This window comes from Dendroctonus ponderosae, unplaced genomic scaffold (genome assembly GCF_020466585.1).
Source record: "Dendroctonus ponderosae isolate FM_Combo_2020 unplaced genomic scaffold, Dpon_F_20191213v2 Dpon_F_20191213_8, whole genome shotgun sequence".
Taxonomy (NCBI): domain Eukaryota; kingdom Metazoa; phylum Arthropoda; class Insecta; order Coleoptera; family Curculionidae; genus Dendroctonus; species Dendroctonus ponderosae.
Genome location: NW_026019016.1, coordinates 10,468,339 through 10,489,977, shown reverse-complemented (window position 1 = coordinate 10,489,977; position 21,639 = coordinate 10,468,339). Strand labels below are relative to the sequence as shown.

The following is a 21,639-nucleotide window of genomic DNA, read 5'->3' as shown; positions in this document are numbered from 1 at the left end:
TTTAATTGATAAATAGAGACAATAAATGACTGAAACCCAGGAATTAATTTTGATTTGGAATTGAAACACAGTCAGGAAAGTATATACAATTATTTCTACGGCTATTATTCTTAGTCTTTGTTCTGCTTTGAAGAATTTTTAAGTAGATACTTACTATATCGAACATTATTATTGTCAGAACCTTTTAAATATGCATATAATTTATGACCAATATACACAATTAAAATATGCATATTAACATAATTTATCAAATAAGGGTGTTCAGAAATGAGTGGGTGTACTTTAACTGCATACTTCGACCAAAATAGGACGTTTTTTCCATATCAGCAAAAGTACAAAAAAGCTTGGTTTTCGACATTCAAGGGATTAAATTTATTGGTATATTTTTTGTTTTTTTCGGAATACTTGAATATAATGAAATTAACAACTTTCAAACAAGCTGAGGAATTTTATTGAATTACCTAGGTACTACATCATTTCCTCTAGAATTTCCTGGATAGATCCCAAGTTTGAAACAACATTTATTGAATCTATACCAACGCAAACTTAAATCTGCTATTTTAATATTTTTTGGCATTTTAATGCCCTAAAACAGCTAATTAAGTTATCGAAGGTTTAAGGTGAGTCAAAGTCGAATCAATTCTCGTCTGATCATTGAAGGTTTTACCGATACACATGATCAGATATCAGTCTTTATCTATGCACATGATATGAAAGGCGATATTTAAATTGGAACAATTGTAGTGTTGGCAAAGTAATCAGAAAATCAAATTATGTGTTGTACAATCATCTATACACCTAAGCCTTATTGTTGCTTGACGAGATTGACTATTGAAAGACCGAGGAGTTAACGCACATTCTTTTAAATTATATTTAATTACTTTTAATACCTTTTATTGTTTTGAAGTATTTATGAGGCTGCTTTTTTATGTGTTATTTTAATAACGAAAGTGAATTTTTCTTTGATCAAGTGAACTTACCAGTGAAACTTCCCCAAATGCTAGTAGTCATTTTACTTTGCTTTGTGGCTTCGTCTACAGCTTCCTCCTTTGACCCTGTAACATTCCCTGACTGGCTGATGCCCCATGTTCCGAAAAAGTCATCAGAATTGGTGTCGACAGGTGTATTTACTGGTTGAATACTCTCAGCGTCCTCCTTTATATCTAAGGCCTTATCTATGGTTTTTTGGGCCTCCTTCAGTGCTGATTTGGCTATGTTAGCCAAGGCCCCCGCATCAAACCAGCTCATTTTTGGACATTCTTCAGAAATCTGTATTACTGGCTTGGCAAAGTCGGCACTGCGTTGAACCAGTTGATGTATTTGTGAAACGCTGTTATTATCTTTGTGAAGTTATACCCTTAAAGTTATACCGAAATCAAAGGGTTTGTTTTCGTTGTCACTTTTGACAACAAATTGTTGACGTTTGCAAATTGGCGTTTTGATCTTATCGACTAGTCAAATCCGAGAAATATCGTTCTGTCCTTCTGGGTTATTATATGTGTGATAAGGAGCGCCGATATTCTACACGTTATACGGTTTCATTCTTAAGACGTGATCAGCTGTTAATTACGTTTCAGAGCGGGGATGATTAAGGAAACAGTATTAAATTACATTGTCTTTAGGAAAATGATATCGGTTTCTGAACTAAAAAAAATTAAATAAATGTTTGAATTTCGAAATCAGCAAATAATTTTGTTAAAAAAAAGTCGTTCCAAGTTGATATGCCGCTCCGTAAAACAGAGTTTTAACGCTCTAGTGGCGCAATTGGTTAGCGCACGGTACTTATAAGGCAGTAGTCGTGAGCGATGCCGGGGTTGTGAGTTCGAGCCTCACCTAGAGCATACTTTTTAGCGCTCATAATGCCGATAAAAACATCAATTTATAAATTTTTTAACTTCTTGACAAATTTCATTTTCCAACATTCCTCAAAGAAGAAATCTCGAGTTGTAAGATCGGGTGATCCTGGTGGCCTTCTTGTAGGTCCATATGTTCCTGTTCAACGGTTTGTGAATTAAGTATTCAAATACACTTTCATTGTATAATAAAAAATAATTTCATTTCATGAAAACAGAATTCAAAATACTACTTTTTTAAATTAAAATGTACAGGGTGTTTTTAATGAGTTTAGGGCACCAAAACTTTTTTACCGAACTTCGTATATTTATTCGGAAAATAGCAGACTATTTAACAATCACTATAAAGAAACTTTGGTATGTATTTCTTTTGACTAAGAAAATATAGGTGATTTGTTTCCTTATATCTCTTAAGTGGGCAAAATCTTTCAATTTTTTATTTTTGTCCTAAAAAGAACACATGATACCTATGCACCTTTTCCGATAGCAGTAACTCAAAGATACCCTATAAAAGTGTGGAAGACGGGACACCCCGTACATCTATAAAAATTTTCATGAAGAGTATTTGATTTAGATTATATTCTTGAAATACTGGTGTCTTTTGCAGTGGTGGCGCGTGGTTTAATGCTTTGAGATGCGCACATTAGAAAACAAATGCGGTCGAAAACTGTTTTGAGCATACAAGCCGACAAATCGTTCAAGTTAAGGAATTTTATTAAGAAATTTAAATTTCCGTCACGCTATCAGGGCGTTGATCAACGCGCTAAGTTTCCGCCATTGTCGTCATCACAAAATAAATTAAAGCCGTGCACATACTAATTGTGCACAATGCAGCCTTTGCGGGTGAACAATGAGCGCGTGCGGAAAGTTCTACCAATCAAATTTCCTGCATTTCAATTTCACCAAAATAATACTTTTGAACAAAGTTTGAACGGAGAAAAGATGGAACATCGTTCAAGCTGTGTTTATTCTAGTTTTATAACTCCAAATAATTTTCTGGGACACTCCGGCAACTGGCAACTGATTTCTTCCATTTCAGTCTCAATTCCATCACAATGATCCTGACAATGTCTCCATCTAATCACTCTTCCCTTGCCACATGTTACACTACACGTTGACCAATCAGTCCATTTTTGCCATTTCGGTTGACCGTTTTCTTTGCGCTTATCTGAGGATTTTTAAAATATACTATTAATATTTCGGAAGAAAACCTTTAAATTACTGTTTCTAAAGGTCCACTTATGAGATTTGAATGTGAAATAGTAGTTCATGGGCAGATATCTACAAACACTGGAGAGTGTATTGGGATACTAGCGAACACTCTCACGCATATGAATAAGTGGGCTAGTCTGTAAATAAGTTGGATTGTAAATTAGGCACAAAAATAGCCTCTTAGTGTGTGCCTACTTAGAACTAAAACGTTATTAATGCTGAGTTTAAAAAATTAATTAAAAACTTACTGATCGTATAACAATTATGAAATCAAATTATTTCGGGTAACTTTGAAAATTATCTCGAATATAGTGGTTTTTGCATCCGCATAGGGAACAAATTTACTGATATTAAATGGCCGAAAAAAGTTTATTTTTAAAATCAACAAAAAAATAATTGTAATGTAAAGTAGGTATTGTGAATTTTCTATTACAATTAGAAAATCTTGGGTTTCCTTTAGTGAACTGGTGGAAAGTTGTCTATCCAGTCATATGGGAAAATCAAATGATTGATTAAACCCACAGTACATCTATAGGGTGGTCCAGTTTCCAGAGCGGAAATTTCGGGCAACGATAGAAAACCGAAAAACAATATGAGTCTGCATTATAAACTATGGCCGAGAAGCGCTTCGTTAAGAAAATATAGGGTGTTTAAGTGATTTTTTCGATGTGATAACTGCCAACGATTGAGCACATTTTGCAATAAAAAGTAATTTTGGATTCTTCATTCAGTTTGGAACAAAAAGTTTTCTTTCAGTTCCTCAACACAATGTTTTCAAGTAAAAAATAAAACAATATAAAATCACATCATCAATCGGTGATGTTCTTCATTAACGAAAATTCTAGGAAATGCTCGAAATTCATTAGTTGACGATGTCAAAAATGTATTGAACTACTGAGTGGACTACATTTCAAACCATTCCTTTAATTTTTCTTGATGTTAATTGAATTTGTGATTTTATTATCTTACAGTTTCATTTAATGATTATCAATTATTCCCAAACTTTTTGTAGAAAACGCTGAGTTGCATAGAGAAGTTCACAGGAGACTGTTTCCTTTCAAACTGAATGAAGAAACCAACCGTGAATCTATGAAAAATCTATTTTAGTCTATGAAAAACCGGTATTAACTAATTTTTATATTTAAAAATATTCATTAACGAGTTAGTACGCCACTGACAACACAAAAAAAATAGTTTTTAATGGAAAATGTGCTTCGTCGTTGGAAGTTACCAACTGCAAAAAATGTTTAAAAAATGCACAGTCATTTTGCAACAATTAATTAATTTGATTTTTTGGTGCCAAATTGCAATGCCAAAAAAACACTCTACATTTCCCTAACTAATGCAAACTCATATAGTTTTTCGATTCCCTCCCGCTCCCTGAAGTTTCCACTCTGGAAACTAGACCACCCTGTATATGTATTGCTCTTTATAAAAACGTTTTTTGTTAATCCCGTGAGATTCTGTTAATCACAATCAACACATTTCATTAAAGTTTTTATATTTTTGGCTCTAATCGTATCCAGAAATATTTGCTTGAAACTGTACTGATTTGAAAGGGATTGAGATGGAGATTGCTATTGCATTGTGTTGTTCAATTCAATAGAATAATCCAATAAATGACTCGATTATTTCCATCATTAGAATTCACTGAAAGTTAGTAGTTATTACAGCAAGAGAAAACAGCAGCAATCTCTGAAATTAATAAGGCCATTTGTTCCACTTTAGAAGAAAGGAACTTTGAAACTGGCGAAAATTGTTCTTTAGTGCACAGAAGGCTGATCTAAAGTAGAAAAAATACCGAGTGTATTCCCAATTTTCAGGGATACCTTTTCTGATAATAAAGTGCAATTGCCGTGATTCTGAGTTCTCCACGCTGTAGGTAGAACCTAGGATTTGTACTACCAGACAAATTGTGTTAAAACCGTTTACTTGGGACACCCTGTCCACCACAACAAGCTCCATGCATCCTCTTTTTCTGTAACTTTTTATTTGTTGGATGAAATCAACTAATTTTCTTTGGTTGATGCACTAATCATTTATTATATAAAACATTGTAGCATTCTTGTTTTTGCGAAAAAAAATATGTTTTTTTTGCCACTTAACAATGTTAGTCATTAACTGCAAATATCGAGATACGAGGCATAAATTAATTGTCAATCAATCTCACAAATTCGTTTCGAATGACCTTTTCTAATGAAGAAGGGACCGACATGGTCAAAGTATTAAGGGTTTGCAAAGACAACTTGCGTGAAATCGTACGCGTTTACGCGGCGCATATTTGCAGTAAATGTCTAACATTGTTAAGTGGCAAGAAAACAGATATATTTTTTGCACAAAAACTATGAATGCTACAAGAGTTTACAAAGAGCACTTTTTACTCTTCAATTTAACTGAGCAAATTAATTAAAATGAAATAAAGCGAGATATTTTCAATTTAACAGATCACAGCGGAGAGAAGCTAAAGAGATGTGCGGATGGCATTATTATACATCCCTACAAGCGGGTTTACAAATAAATAGTTCAGAAACTCAACTGATGATCGGCCGACTACAAAGATAAAATATGTCTGTATCCGGACTAAAAACTTCCATATTCGAAACTCGAAAGTTAATAAGATCTAGGGAAGCCAACGATCAAAAGAACGCGATGTGTTGGGTTCAAGTCTTTTGAGAGATCAGAGAACCAAACAAAAAAATGCGTGTTGGATTTTGCTTATAAATTCGCAAGGAATTATTTGTTTACGAAGTTATTAGACCTATGAACAACAGTGAACTCACACTGGTTCTTTCCGATAAATAGTTACTATTGAAATTCACCATGCTGCCTTGCTTTGTGTTATTGTACCTATTTTTCTCTTGTTCCTCTTCAAAGTGCTCAAAAATTTCGACAAAATCTGTTTAACACGCTGTAGATTTGGGTTTGTCTTTTTCGACTCTTTTATTTTCTGTATCTTTTTCTCATTTTCCTCTTTCAAAATGTCCAATCCAAGTTTGATTTCTTGCAAAGACTTGGATTCTGGTCTAACATCGAAGATTGGACTTTCCACTAAATCGTTGTCCAAAGCCGCAGGTGTTCCTTGCAAGCAATACAGAACTAATGCTAAAATTATAAATGGCACAGAAATCGACATATGACACTAATTTTTCAATGTCACAACTACAGGAAAGACCACTTTAACATTTTTACTTTATTATCGTAAATTCAACTAACTTAAATTTAGTATATTCTCTCTAGACTACTAATAGAAATAATATAGCTTTCTAAGACTTATTCAATATACATTGCACAAAATGATCGGAAACAAAGAAAGCAAAAATATGATTATTGCCGGCTCCCAATTCTATATCAGATAAGTACGTTCTATTCGCACTCAGCCAAAAACGCTCTAAACGCACAGAGTGAAGAAGTTTGTCTACCAAGGAACTAAATAAATTGGCATTACATGCTAGAAATGGAGTGAATGCAAATAGAGTAAAATCTCACACCATTACTTTTGAATTAGTTTTAATTATTCACTTTTAGCTGAATTATTTGAAAGTATAATGTGAAATGTAACTACTAAAACACCCAAATAGATAAGTACCCTTAGAACTCTATCACCCCAATTTAAAATAATAACACAGACCACTTTAGTGAATGCATTCGGTAAACACCAGACAGTTTGATTAACCAAAGAATATTGCGCTCTAATTTGCAAATACCCTCTCTAAAAAACTACGTATTATAGTAAATCTCGAATTTATATTTGATTATCGAGTTGTAAAAATCTGGTGCTTAGACTACGATTTCCTAATTTTATTTATTATTATTTCATGGGGCCTAATTAACGTATGTTAGTCAGTACACTGGCATTGTAAAAATAGTCTAGTTTGGATGCATACATTCATACAGAATTTTCATTTCGGTATTTAACCGCATTTGAAAAACTGTTTACTTAGGCAACCTCATCCTAATTAAATTAATGTTTGTAAGTATGAATTTAATTAATAAACAAGTGAAACCTGTCTTTAATAGGCCACTGATACGCTAAATTGCATTGAAAAGAATACAAATCTTTGATTTTTGAAATGGCAAAGATTCTATTGTCTATTAATGCTCATGTTCTACTCTAATTTGCTTACAGTAAACGTTTTCAACTGACCAAGAACCATACATAACATTATTATGTATCTAACAAAATATTATGTGCTATTAAAACGGGACGGGATTATTACATGATTTATCACTGGCATAAAATTATGTTGTATGATGTGTGTGCATATGAATAGATAATAGGGAATTTTATACAATCAAGAACCAAGCTGCACTCTAGAGGTGGCTATTAGGAACAAAAAGAACATATTTAAAAATACATACGAGATAAATATAGCAACAGCATTGAATTGGAGGCAAAAAGTAAAAAATTATCTCTTTCTTAAACAATTGTAAATTTAGATTAGTTAGATTACAGCTTACCCCATTTGAGTGTAAAACAAGTATTATTAAGAAAGTTCCAAAATGAAGCTTGGCCCATGGATTGAGAAAAAAACCGTTTTGTTACGAACAGTAAACACGTCTAGAACATAAAAATTATATTAAATAGGAACGGGATATTCTACCAAAACACATACCTGGGTTTACATATGTTAGTAATGTAACTTAAGCAGATGCTATCTACTCGCAAAGTGTATCGACTTATAACTAAAATGTTAGACCGCAGAACTTGTCTTCAACTAATCGGAAAGTGTCGTAGTCCAGCCGTCTCCAAAAAAAATTCAAATGTCAGTCTTGAAGTGTAGTTTTGGGCCTGCAAGAAAACACTCCGGTATAATGAGAGAGGGTGGTGTATGGGAAAGAGGCAGAAATAGTGTACTCGTGGGTTTTTGGCAATTTCGATTCACAAAAAAGTGTGTTCTGTTGTTAAATGTCTTAAAAAAAAGATACTGTTTTTGTAACAATAATGACCGCAAAAGCTTAAGGAGAATTATCTTTAAAACTTCGGGTAAAAAGTTCCGAAGAAACAGACCAAAGGTATTAATTTCCTTAGAATGTGTAAATATTTTCGGAAAAAGATAAGTGCATAACAACTAGTTTCAATGAAAATACCCTATTTCTATCTCTGTCACTGTGAGGAATTTTGCAATCATAAAAATGGTTCTTTCCGCTTTTAAATATTTTATTTGAAACATTATAAAATGGTCTAATAAAAAATGCGTAATGGTCGACAACTCACAACGTAAATGTTACAAATAATTACAAAGAGTAGATATAATACTTCGTATGTTTACATGTAGTTAAGTATACACTTTTTTAATAAATTTAAAAAATACTAATAAAAAATTATTGGTTAACTTTTACTTATTTTGTGATATTTTCGACTCTTTAACATAAACAAGCATCTAAACCTGCAATACGGTATACTGTATTGTCATTGAGTTTCTAGCACATTTACTATTTTTGAAAACAAAATCATATAAAGTGGAAACAAAATTTTTAGGTCCAAATGAAAACTGCCTAAAAATTATAACATGATTGCCACTTTTTAGCTAGAACTCTAAACACTTATAAATACAACTTTTCTACCATAAATACGTGTAAAAAAGGCACTTTAAAGGAATGCTTAACTAAAGGTACGGCGAATTTAATAATCCTCAGTTTCATGCTTGGAAAGTTGACTTGATAAATTTCAGTTTAATACGAAACACCCTGTTTTCGTCACGGTGATCAAAATATTAAACACATTTCTTACGATTATCAATTATATGCTACGTGATCTTTTAAATATACATATGATGCATAGGGATGATTATACCTCTCCGGACATGAATTGCTATTGAAAAACACTATAAATTTACGGGAAAACGGGACTTTCAAGTTATAATTAGGACAGTGCAAATCTCGAGGTTCGCTCACCTCAGGCACACCCGGGACCGGTTTCGAGCCTATTAGCTCTCATCAGCTGGATTCAGCCTGAATCAGCCACCGCGAGATCTGTACTTAAACACTCTTTTGCCCAGCTGATGAGAGCTAATAGACTGCAAACCGGTCCTGGGTGTGTTTGAGGTGAGCGAACCTCCAGATTTGCACTGTCTTAATTTGATTTCTTACTCGGATAAATTTTGATAAAACTTACGATGATTTGATGGAACACCATGTTTGATTAACGTAATGGTTGAATCTAAGTGCGATTAATCCTGCTTCATGCCGAAAAAATATCCTTGATTTAATTTGCAAGTTAGATAAATAACATGTGAATGCTGGGATTAATAAAAAAATACTAATGATAAACCTCACGCAATAGACCTATTAAATTGCAAATAAACCGCCTATTTTCATTAAGCTTGAGATAGAAATAACACAATATCTGTCCGAAATGGGCAAAAAATAAACAAGAGAGCTTAAAACTTTAAATGGAAAGCAGCAAATTACGTAAAGTGTTTGACACTCAGCAAAGGACGGCAGATCTACAACTTACGGACTCCAATGGAATTAGAAAGAAGAAGCTAAATAATATTAGACGTATACGACTACACTATAAATATAAAAATATAATAATTAAACTGAATACAGGTAAACTCATCCCTATTATTACTATAACTAGGTAGGAAGTCTCTATGATTTACGAATTTTTATGTATTACATGTTATGTACACGTTCCCGTTCCAGTAGTTCATTACCACAAACATCGCTGAATGATCAGTATTCACTTAACATTTCATCATTAATTATTGTACACAGTTGAAATTCCGATCTGATAGAAAAATATCTTTTTGCAAAATACTTTTAAATTATTTTCTTTGTTAATTTAAAGTGAAAGTTCGTGACACCTGATCTCAAGTTCGAAAATATATTTTTTATGTGATAATGACATCAGTCTTAGCGCAAAACCTGACATTCTCAATTCTTATATTACTCATGAATATTGGCAGCTTTTTAGGTACTTTAATTTAAAGAAATTAAATTAATACAATGTTCTGAACTTGAATGAATGAAACAAACATGTATTGTTTTGATTATAGAAAACTTTCGAAAATATTTAATGATCATTTGCAATAAATAAGTTGGGCGACATACGACTTTTTCCCATAATTCCTGGGATCTAGTCGATTTGTTACAAGAAGCGATAACAAATTAAACCGGTTATTTCTTCACATTGACAAAATGTCACGTTGTATTTAGCCAAATGAACTATTACGGACCATACATGTAAAGGTGCAATTAGAAGCAACAAACTTAAACAAGTTAAACCTACTGGTTATTTCATTTTGTATGGAATATATTTAATCGTAGTAAGATTTTTGGAAAAAATTGCTCTGACTTTTTACTAATTTTGGTAAATAATGAAATTTTCCATCGTTACAAAGGCTGAGTTTCAGAAATTATATATGAATATGTGATATTTAAAACTAAGAAGGGTGAGTTAATAGTAAACAGTGCAAAAACAGATAGTAATAACCATCATGCCAAAAGCAATAATGCTTAGTTCGATGTTTCAATTGATAAACACGCAAATCTAATCAGTTTGGTAATAATATTGAGGTGCAATAACTGTTTTATTTAATTTTTAGTCTCTAATTGCTCACCGAATATAAACATGCCATGTAGTCGTTTGTCTCTTTTTAAGCAAAATGAGAACATCATCCGACCCTCAAATATGGTATAGATATGCTTTTTGTTGATAAAACGAATAGAACTTTAATAAAAAAAACTAATTTTTCTACTATCAATTATCAACAAATATACAATGCGGCTTTGTAGGGCTTGGTAACTTATCTGTTTAGTTGCTCTTAAGATAAAGGTAGGCTACCAGGCCACCGCCAATTAAAGTGGCACAGCCAACAATTAAAGGAACGTATAGAGACCTCTTGAGATGCTGCCATTGTTCGTTGGCTTGCTGCCTCCTCTTCATGTCTCGCACCTGCTTTTCCATGTGATGCTTTCGCTCCACTCTTCGACGATGACGCACCTCAGATATACTGAAACAATTAAGTAATTTAGTTGCAAAAATCTAGAAACTTGCGGGCATATTTCTGCAAATGAAGAATTTTATTGGTTAAAAAACAATAATAATCTTACTTGGATCTTGTCTCATCTTTATCTGACAATGGGCTCTCGGTTCTAAGGCTGCCATCATCGTCCTCATTTTCATTCTCTTCGTCCGCATCATCTTCGTCTTCGAGCGAATCTTCACTACTTCCTTCTTCATCTTCTTCTGCAGGTACGCCTGGAAGGGGCCCGCTTGGAATGTATTTCTGAAACAACAAATTCAAATGTAGTTGAGCCTTGGAAGTTTTCGCTGATTTTACCTCTTCAATACTGTTATCGCCGTTTCCTTTATATGTAAGATTATCATCAGATACGCTTTGTGGGATGGTTGGCAGCGGCCTATCAGCAAGTCCATTTTCAACAGGTTTAAGACTGTCGCTGCGAGGAGGTGGTAGAGGCGGTGGCTCGTTGTCTTCTTCCGAACTCAGCGCTTCTTCGTTTATTTCGCTTTCATCGTGTATGTGAATAGACTGAAAATATGTATTAGATCATGCATTTTTGTTCAGAATGTTCCCCAGAAGACGTTCAGAAAAGTTGCGTTATACTTACACACGCACTTAAAAATTTTCTGTGATCTGTTTATGGACATTGGGGATAAGTTGGGATGGGATGGGAGAAAACTGACATATATTAAACACACTAGTTGCTTATCATGCTTTGGTTCTGAAATTTTCATTTGTTAAAAGCACCATTTTTATGAGCTTCAATAAGTATAATTTATAATTAGACGCCAAATGACTTACATGCTCTTCAGATTCATCATCGCCATCAGAGTCAAGGTTAAGTAACTGTTTCGCACCTTCAATAATTGCTTGATATGAAAATCTAAGTTGTTCATGAGTCTGTATAAGACCAGTTCTATACTTCCTCAATTCCATCAAGATTTCTTCAACATTAACGGAATTTAGGCCATATTTTTCAATCTATAAATAGATACATATAGATAAGAATGCATTTAATTACGGTACGAAGAAAATCCTTACCAGAACTAAACATGAATCCACAACGCAAAACGTTCCAGATCTACCGATACCGGCCGAACAATGAACAACAGCTGGACCAACGTCTTCTCCTAAAACTCCCGCTTTTCTGACTTTCTTTAGAAAATCCAAAAACTTTGTTGGAGAGCAAGGTACGCCAAAATCGGGCCATGTGATGTAGTGAAATTGAAGAATATCACGTTGTTCACCACTTTCAAGATCTTTCAATCTTCACAATAGAAAAATCAAAAGTTAACTTGGTATTAACTAGGGTTTGTAGATAAAACCTACCTCAATAATCGAGTTAGGTAATATGAATGATCGTGCTGTTCCAAATATTCAAGTTGCAATCCAACATCATTATATATACACACCGATCCAATACTAGAAGGCCAATACTGATAACATTTCTCAGCCTTCTTTTCAATCAGTTTGTTTAACATAAGGACTGCTTTGCTTCCTTGCTCCCATACCATTAGCCAAAAATGACTGACCGTGTTTACTAAAGGTCCTTGTGTAAGAATATACTGCCTAAAATGCATTAAACGACTTGTTAATACCTGTATGTATTGAATTTTCATTTAATACTGTACGAGGGTGGATCAATAAGTACCCGTGTGTGAAGACAGGCGGCGTTGCTGAGGGATGTTGGCATTACCGTCGTGTACTCTCATCTGTCACACAACACCATACTAAATTTCAAACTGATTCATAGATTCGTTTTTCGGTTTTCGGAAATTCAGCTCAAACTAGAAGGTTATCGTAGAGACAGAAGCGTTTTGAAGAGTTTGACAAATCGTATTTTCTGGAGGAGTTAAAGAAATTGCAGAAACGTTGGGAAAAGTGTATTGTACTAAAAGGAGATTACGCTGAAACTAGAAAAATAATTGTGAAAACCTTCTCATCTCAACAACACCTCTTCATTCCTAACACGGGTACTTATTGATCCACCCTCGAATACACATTTTCGTAACAAAATTTTGCATTTATTTTAACTGGATTTAACATGTGTAAGTACACAAATTTAAAAGTTGAATCTATGTTAGAACACTCAACAGATAACATTCCACCATACTTGAAAAGCAATGTTTTTATAGATAAAAGCAATTACTCCAAAAGTGATCTTGCATTTTTATGCAAGTCATTATGGCTGTTTTATTGGAAATTATAAGTTTGATCATAAAATGATAATTACACATATTTATTTGGTTTCTTGACAATCTTCTCGAAAAGATATGTTGTGTACGAAGGTATAAAATGTGTGGACATTTTATAATTCAAAATTCCGTTCGTTTATCAAAAATATGTTTATTTTACATTCACATAAGATCTGGTCATCAAAAACCAAGGAAAAGATCGCAGTCACAAGACAGGAAGGAGCTAAATGGAAAAAGATACAGGAGAATATTAAGTAAACGCGATTTGTCTTTTTAGAGTTTTCAGAACGTTTCTTCAATCAATACGTATATTACGCGTTAGACTTTAGATACTACTTATGCATTTCAAAACATTTTTTTCAGTCTCCTAATTGTCATAACGTTTACTTGCACCACGATTTTCTAAATGTTCTTTTGTGAATTAATACTCAAACTGGCAATAGCTGTGAATGTTTACCTGTGCGCCTTTTCCACTTTACATAAATTGGCATTTATGTAGTCAGTTGATCCTCTTTTTAATATGACTCGGCTGTGGTCATACGGATGAACATCTCGATATCGGTTCAGATTTTTGTTTTGTGGCTTTAAGGCTTCGGTACATTGTCCAGCTAGTTTCGAGCTTTTAACGCGAATTTTCTGAAATAAAGTAATTTTGTTGAGCAACACTGTAGAATTCCAACGTTTCTTAAATTCTAATATAGGCTTTGCACAAAGAGAATTATTCATGACAGAGTAATTGCTAATGAATGAACTGACTAATTTCACTGGAATTAGTGACTGTTTCTGAAAGCTTTTTATAGAAGTGAGAAGAGCACTGTTGATGAGTGGGCCAACTATAACAGGGAAGTTCGGTCACATTTGATTTACGCAAAGGTAAAATTTTGAGAAATTGCCTAACCCAAACTAACACAGCAATTGAAATATTTTGCGCTTTTATGATTTAAATATAAAACATTAAACATTATATGCGGTTTAAGCGATTCTTAATGACTCTCAATTCTCTCGAACATCAGCCTAAATGAAGTGGTCGGGATATATAAATGTGTTCACAGATTTTTCTGGCTTTGAGTCAAGCAATATCCCCTTGTCGCCCGATTAGGAAATATCCTGTATTAGTCAAGTCTATAATAACCTTTTGATTCATTTGCATGATTCCTTTGGAATTTATCTCACCATGTCTGAGGCAATGCCCTGCTAATTGCATTTTAATAAACCTAAATAATTACTCAAGTTTGACAACCCCCTTCATAAAGTGAATGTAAGCTCGTAAAACGATATTAATTCAAGAGTTTGCTGGCCCGTTCACGTCTAAGCTCTTGAGGAAAAAATGCGCGTTTGGGAATTATTCCAACTGAATTTAGAACGATTACATACGTATTGCACAAATGGCGACAAAACTTTTAACACATGGAGAATGAGAGATAGCGTATGACGAAGTTCTAAAGGAAACGGTAACACGAAGATTTTGAAATACAAGTTTAAAAACTGCTAATGTTATGTTTGAGAAGCATTTTTATACTAGAGGCAAATAATTATCAATGGAAACAAAACTTTATAACGAAAAGACTTACATAATATCAGCGTATAACATAAATAAACATACATAATAAATATAACATAAAAACATTAATAGATAGTTATCGAAACGAACATATTTGCATATAAAATAAATTTACCATCTAGACCAGATAATAATTTGAAAGCAAACCAAGCTAAATGAGTTATTGCTCGATTTAAAAGCAATATTTGATACAAATACCGTTTGTCTTATGCAAAATATTTGTCAATGTAAGGGATTTTTCGCGGCTTAACCGGACAAATAATTTTAGGAATAACAAAAATTTACTGCTTTCGACAGGACTTAACCATGCGACCTTCATAATTCCGGCTTAATACTCTACCAAGTAAGCTACCAAGCAGACAAGATTCGCACTAGCCTTTGGGCAGTAAATCTTGATTCCAATACGGAGTGATACTAATAATTCTTCTTCTTCAAACCACTTTTCGTTCAGAATTCGACATAGGCCTCCCTTAGTTTTTTCCATTTTACATATCTATGTAAGTAATACGTATGTAATTAGACTAAACCGAGACCAGTTTAGTCCCCTTTATCTGAACACTCGTAGTTCGTCAAGGATTGTTCCAGAGGTTCCGAAGGCTGATGCGAATCTTGTMTGCTTCGTAGGTTAGTTGGTAGAGCATTATGCCGGAAGTCATAAAGCAGTAAATTTTTCTTATTCCAAAAATTATTTGYCCGCTTAAGCCGCGAAAAATCCCTTTCATTTACAATTTTGCGAAATTAAAATATCTATATTTGTCAATGTTTAATCTCGCGTTTGGAGACAAATGTCACTATTTTCAATTTWATTTTTTAGTTTAATGTCCAAGTATTCCTTATTTGTTATCTAATTAACATGGCACCATGATTACCTAACATGTAAGATGTTTTATAATTAAGCATTTTGCATGAGGTTTAAGTGTGGTGATCGTGTCGGGGTTCTAAATACTTTATGTTATTGTATTAATGGAACTAAAGCGAATTTAAAATCCGCTGATCTACGTTTGAATTATTTCACTTTTGTCGTAAAATTAACGTTGCAAATATTATCTAGGCTAGTATTTTAACGATTGGGAACTGTTGTCCTCAAATAAATGTTTTACTACAAAATAAATGTGTTCTTGGTAGTGGTCACTTCTTTTCTATTGTGCCTCATCCCATGTCGTCAGCGTAAAAAAATCAATATGCTTTTGTTCGGAAAACTCTTCTGTTGACTGTGAATTATTTAACGTCTTACACATTTTCTGATTTTTCCAGCTAAGTCTTCGTTATGCTATACTAAGGTACAGACTTAAAATAAAAAACGTATTACTTAAAATAACATCTGTTTTCAAGTTTCGATTGGGTAGTTAGTTACAAGTGGTTCGTTTAACTTTAGTTACATTAAATTAGTACCAATTCCAATTACTTTTAAATTTGGCTCTTAGTTTTGTGTTAATGGTAGTTTTGAAACGTGTATGATAGTTTCAGATCAAACAGTTTAATTTTTATAACTAACTAAATAAGAAAAAGTTAACTGAAATTAGTATCGTTCGCTTCGGTTAGTTTCCTTCACTAGTTTGCTCTTTGATAGTCGTTGATCACAATCGATCGAGCTTTTAAAAGCCACGTGGTATTTTTTTATGTTAATGTTAATCACCGACAAAAGATGTTTTTAAATTAAAAAATATGTACTTTAGCAAACAAACTATATCCCTACCAAGTTGATCGTAAATCATAAAATATTAATAAAATAAATAAATCAATAATTTAAAATTCTGATGCTATCTAGCAACTGGTTCCGTGTCGTTTGAATACTTTATTATTAAGCAACGAAGTTAGAATAAAACTGCATAAAAATGTAATTTCTAACGAAAACGTACATAATCCAATAAATCGTTTGCCCTTCTTACACAATATGTATATTCCAAGTGCCATTCTTTACGTTATGCGTGACTTTTGGAAATAATTTTGCAATTATCAATTTTCTCAGCTTAATCGTCTTAATAAGTATTACATACCCGGCGAAAAATCCAATTAAATTTGTGAAGCCTAACACGTTCCAGACTCCGAAGTATTATATCTAAGTTTTAAATAAACCTGTACTTAGTTTCTTAATTTACATTTACCAGCCTTATACTTTATAGCAGTTGCCGGTGTTTTCAAGTTGGTTTTTCAAATTGGCAATCTACTTTCAATTAAACCCAAGTTCCATATAAGTTCCAAGGTTTTACTTCAGCTGGCATCAAATTATTTTCAGTTCATTAGCTGTTCTCACGTAAGCTCAGCTACTCGTAGCTTCCCTTCTCATAAGAAAACATGTAAAGAACTTTTGTGGCCGACAAATATTTCTATGTAGGTTTCAATTCGTCCCACGACTCTTAAATTCTGACCGTGATTCAAAAAGTGAGCGCATATGAGAAAATATGCTGTCATCAGCTGAAGTAAAGCTCGTCTATAAAAATCAGCCTTTAAAGAGCCTCACGACGCTTTACTTCACCTGGCGACAAAATTCGATTCAATTATTTGCCTGTTTTGCTAAGAAGCTGTTCTCAATTGCAATAAGTTTCTACTCATGAAACGTAGGAAGGAGTTTTGTCGCCTGGTATTTGAAAATTAGTCGTTAAGGATGACTTCGCTTTAATTTAATTAAAACTATTTAATCAACACTTTGCGTTTCCCCATAACGATAATCACGATTAGTGTAGTATTATAACCTCAAAAAACTTTAAGTAAACACATGTTGGATTTGTTTTATAGCGATGTTTTACCACCGTCTGATGAGGATAGTGACATTCAGGTTGTTAGAAGACCCCAAATATTTAATCCGCAAGTCAATTATTTTGAAATCTTGGACACCTTGAGTTTTTTACGCTATTTTGCTATCGAAAAACACTGTCCAAACATTACTGCTGGAAATAGAAATAGACCTGCAACATACTACGGAAAGTTATGATGAATGAATAATAGTAAAATTGCCACATGTTCATGAAATGATTTTTTTAGAAACAACACTATTCAATCCATGACACAACTTTTACTTGTGTTGAGGTATTATGCAACTGGATCGCATCTTATTGCTGCTGGAGACTTTTTTGGAGTAAGCAAAACTAGTCCGCATCGAATTGTACATCGAGTAACTGCTACATTAACTCGAAATTACATTTAACTCCCATCTACAAAAAGGGAAATAAGTACAACACAAGTAATTTTTTATGCATTAGCTCGTTTTCCCAAACTTATTTCAGTGTTGGATTGTACTCATATTAAAGTACAATCCTTTGGGAGAGACAACGCAGAAGTATTTCGTAATAGAAAAGGATATTTCTCTATCAATGTTCAAGCGACATGTGATTACTATTTTGAGGGAAAATGATTTCAGTTGATCTGTCAGTTGTTTGAACCAATCAGAACCGTGGATTCAAACGAAATACGATCTTACCCGATGAGACTGATGATTATCTAACCGGAGTTAAAATATTTATTGTGGAACGCATGACAATTTAATCATGATAAAGTGGTGATTAAAAAATGATTGTGATTAGTTAACCAAGAATTTAATCACTCTTGGTGGAACCGGGCCTTATACTGGGTTAAAACTCGTGATGATGCGGTATAAGTTAAAGAAGCGGCTAAGAACTAAGAAAACACGTCGCTAGTCGAAGGTAAAGCCTCGTGAGACGTAGGTATATGAAAATGCTCCTCTAAAGCACCTCACCACTCTACTTCAGCTGGCGACAAAACTTGTCGCCATTCATTTAATGAGGTACAATTATTTATCTGAGTTTTTATGTAGTGTTTTCAACTAAAGAGCGCTGCAGCCTATACGAAAATTGCCCTTTAAAACTGTGAACAGTTTAATCTCCAACTGTAATTTGATCACTAATAAAAACTGCATTACTTTACCAACAGGAAATGACTAAGGGTTTTTTTATCGATGGTGTTATCAAAGTTTTTGCAAATCTCACAACATTATAAAGAAAGAATCAGTTACTGGGAAAGTTATAAATATAATTTAATAGTGCACCTATTACACCAAAAGAATATGTTCCTAAGGGTTGTATAACAAACAATAATGTTACGCATTCAAAACAATAAAATATAAAAGGAGGAGCGGGTGTGTACACTCTGAAAAAACTCAAATCAAGCAAGGCCTACTTTGTATTTAAGTGTGTATGTAAAAAAATATATATGATTTTAGATACACACTTCCATACAAAGTAATTAAGTCGTGTTCGATTGAAATAAAATCAGGCAGAGGTTTCGCTCTTTAAATAACACGAATAAAAGTCTGTTTTTTCTTCAACCGTAATTTTGTGGCGAACTGAATTACTTAAATAACCGGCAAATTATTCAGGAGGTTTTGGTACCGATTGTGTTCTATCAAACTTTTTTGCAAATCTCACCGCAATCAGTATCTGGGAAAGTTTATTAAATGTAATTTAATAGTGTACCTACCTATTCTAAAACCAGAATATCAAAATGTAATGAAAGATATGTTGCAAAGTTTTATATTTATGTAATAATAATGTTATTGGTTAGGTACCAAAACAATAAAATATTAGGTTCTTCAGTCATTATGCAGCAGTTTTGATCCTTAACTTTCACGAATAAAAGTGCGTTTTTGGAGTTTCGAAATGTGCGAGTTTCTCTTTATTTACTTAATAGTTTGTAGTCAGGAAACTAAAACTTGCTACTTCTTGTAGCCTTTGAGCTTATGATAAGTGGTGAAGCTGAGAAATACGACGTTAAAAAATGAACGTTGTTTTAAAAAAAAATTCTGTTTCGCAAACCGACCACAAGCAAATACAGTAAATAGATGCAACGTCAACCTCGAACTTAAAAATTAAATTAAAAAACGAATTCCATAACCAAGTCCCGTGAAATTAGTCACTTTCTTCAAAAATCAAGTTTTCCAGGAAATGTTTTATGATATGAAAATGTAAGTGCTAGTTATATACAGTGGTATTCTTCCCATGTCACGTGTAGGCGTAGGTACTTAGAATAATGTTCACATATTTAATACGGTGGTTTGATGGGGTTCATCAAATATAATCTGTTATCAGAAATTCATGTAATATTATACTGCATTCTGTTTGCAATCAGAACAAGTTTGCGATAGGTTTTTATTACTGTCAAGGTTTGGCCTGGCAAATGGCATTCTCCATCATACTTGGTTTTCCTTTGTGTGTTACGACCTATCGTCTATCGTTGCAGAACAGGTTCGAACAAAATAAGATATAAAACTGAGGGCTCCATACGGGAAGGTTAATTGAATGGAGCATAAATACCTGATAAAATGCCGGCCAGTCGTCGTTTGCGTTGATTTCCAAGTATTGAGTTTCGATATTGTTGCTGCTTGATTCTGTAGTCATGATTGATGATAGAATACGAATTGCCTAGTCTTTGATTTACACATTCACTTTATAATTTCGATACGATACCAGCGTTTCGTGTTTGAAAATGGAATAAACTCACATAAATAAACCTTTAACAGACATGTTTTAACACCATTTTAACCATTTCAACGAAGACAAGGACGAGCATCTGTCAAAATCCCCACCATTTTCAACGAATTAGACAAAGAACACTGGCCCTTGAGTCGATAATAAAGTTTACGCTCGTTAAAGTGGCACATTTTAGCGTCATTCGCCAGATTATTTTGACAGTCGCCATGTTGCTTCTAGGTGAGAGGAAAAGTCACTCAATGTTCTTTTCAATTTTTATTCTTTTTCTCGTTGAAATCTCTGTTTACGTTTTATTTATTGCCTCATTGGTAAGTAGTTTGCAAACATTTCAATTTTTCATATTTTGCGATGGTCGTCTCGAATAAATATTTGAACTGTGCTGTAACTTGTACTTTAAGTATACGCACACAAAGATTGGTTCGTAATAGCGATGGGAACTATCGAATAAAACCTATCGAATTATTAGATAGTTGTAATTCATTCGCATTATTCGATAGCAATGCTTTATTCAGTGATGGAAACTCTCGAATAAAAATTATCGACTTATTCGAAAGTTTTAAGTAGTTAATAAGTTGAAATGTAATTCATTTTAGTTGTTCGATAGCAGTGTTTTATTCATTTGTTTTATAACTATCGGATGATCCGATAGCTTTTCCATTGCAATGATAGAATTAAAATTTAAAATAAGTAAATTGTTTACTTTTTACGCAAAGATATTCAATATTCATTTATTAAAATTGATTTTTTGTTAAAAAAATTTAACAGATTTTTTTGAAAAAAAAAGAGTTTATAGTGAATTGTATTCTTTTTATCATTAACTATTTTTACGTCAAAATGGACTTTCACCACTTTCAAAGAAAACGGCTCATATCGACCGCGGGTGGTATGTATTAAACATCCTGACATTGGATTGCATAATTTCATACTGATGAGATTCATATTTATAAATCGCATCAGCGTGTGAAACATTTGTTACTAGAGAATAGACCGAATCTGTCGAAATGTGACTTTGCCTATTGGGTGACCTTACGCCTTACAGATATTCCTAAAAAAAGTCATAAATTATGATTTAACCTGCCTAAAACAATTCACACTTTCACACTCGACCAGAAACAGATAAATTGTGTCCAACAGTTCTACACACCATACGATTTGTAGGGAATTGGATTTCGATCACTAAAATTTGATTTATATACCTTATCAAGTTACATTGGCATCGTGATAATAAACAGCTTAGGGTCAAAAAGTACACCTGCATCTCGAATCTGAAAGATGCAATTTGCCATTTTCTAAGGTAGCCTTCAATCTGCAAGTATCAAAAATTTTTGAATCGTGTGTTATAGTGCAAAGCCAATCAGCAACAGTGTTCATAATTTTTAATGCGTTTAGAATGCATTAAAAAAT

The 21,639-nt window shown here is 33.3% G+C and overlaps 2 protein-coding genes and 1 non-coding gene across 14 annotated transcripts in view; 1 reads left to right on the top strand and 2 right to left on the bottom strand.

Annotated features, from left to right (window-relative positions):
• The window catches only part of LOC109547005 (TATA element modulatory factor), an 8,611-nt gene extending 7,175 nt beyond the window's left edge, over positions 1-1,436 (bottom strand). For all 4 annotated transcript variants that reach the window (XR_007282182.1, XR_007282183.1, XM_019918218.2 and 1 more), the window contains exon 1: positions 981-1,436. Coding sequence is in view for 2 of the 4 variants with exons in the window: in XM_019918218.2 (XP_019773777.2) it covers positions 981-1,248 (268 nt within the window). In the remaining 2 variants the exon portion in view is untranslated. The remainder of the gene's footprint in view (positions 1-980) is intronic.
• A 313-nt stretch (positions 1,437-1,749) lies between these two features.
• Positions 1,750-1,841, top strand: Trnai-uau. Its single transcript is given in 2 exon segments — positions 1,750-1,787; positions 1,806-1,841. It is a non-coding gene; the product is annotated as a tRNA-Ile (tRNA).
• Positions 1,842-2,802: 961 nt separating this feature from the next.
• LOC109547000 (tyrosine-protein phosphatase non-receptor type 1) lies at positions 2,803-20,335 on the bottom strand. Of its 9 annotated transcripts, none has more exons than XR_007282058.1 (11): positions 20,059-20,335; positions 13,688-13,866; positions 12,365-12,604; positions 12,077-12,302; positions 11,837-12,016; positions 11,354-11,563; positions 11,124-11,299; positions 10,910-11,023; positions 5,913-7,854; positions 3,076-3,202; positions 2,803-3,021 (listed from the first exon to the last, which is right to left on the bottom strand). XR_007282058.1 is itself a non-coding variant. In XM_019918210.2 (8 exons), the coding sequence occupies exons 1-8, from the start codon at positions 20,140-20,142 to the stop codon at positions 10,825-10,827; spliced, it is 1,494 nt and encodes a 497-aa protein (XP_019773769.1). In that variant the 5' UTR covers positions 20,143-20,335; the 3' UTR covers positions 8,206-10,824. The 9 variants fall into 9 exon arrangements, 1 of the variants encoding a protein (XP_019773769.1); XR_007282054.1 differs by lacking the exon at positions 3,076-3,202 and having other exon boundaries at positions 5,913-6,167; positions 7,524-7,854; XR_007282055.1 differs by lacking the exon at positions 3,076-3,202 and having other exon boundaries at positions 5,913-6,143; positions 7,524-7,854.
• Positions 20,336-21,639: the final 1,304 nt, after the last annotated feature.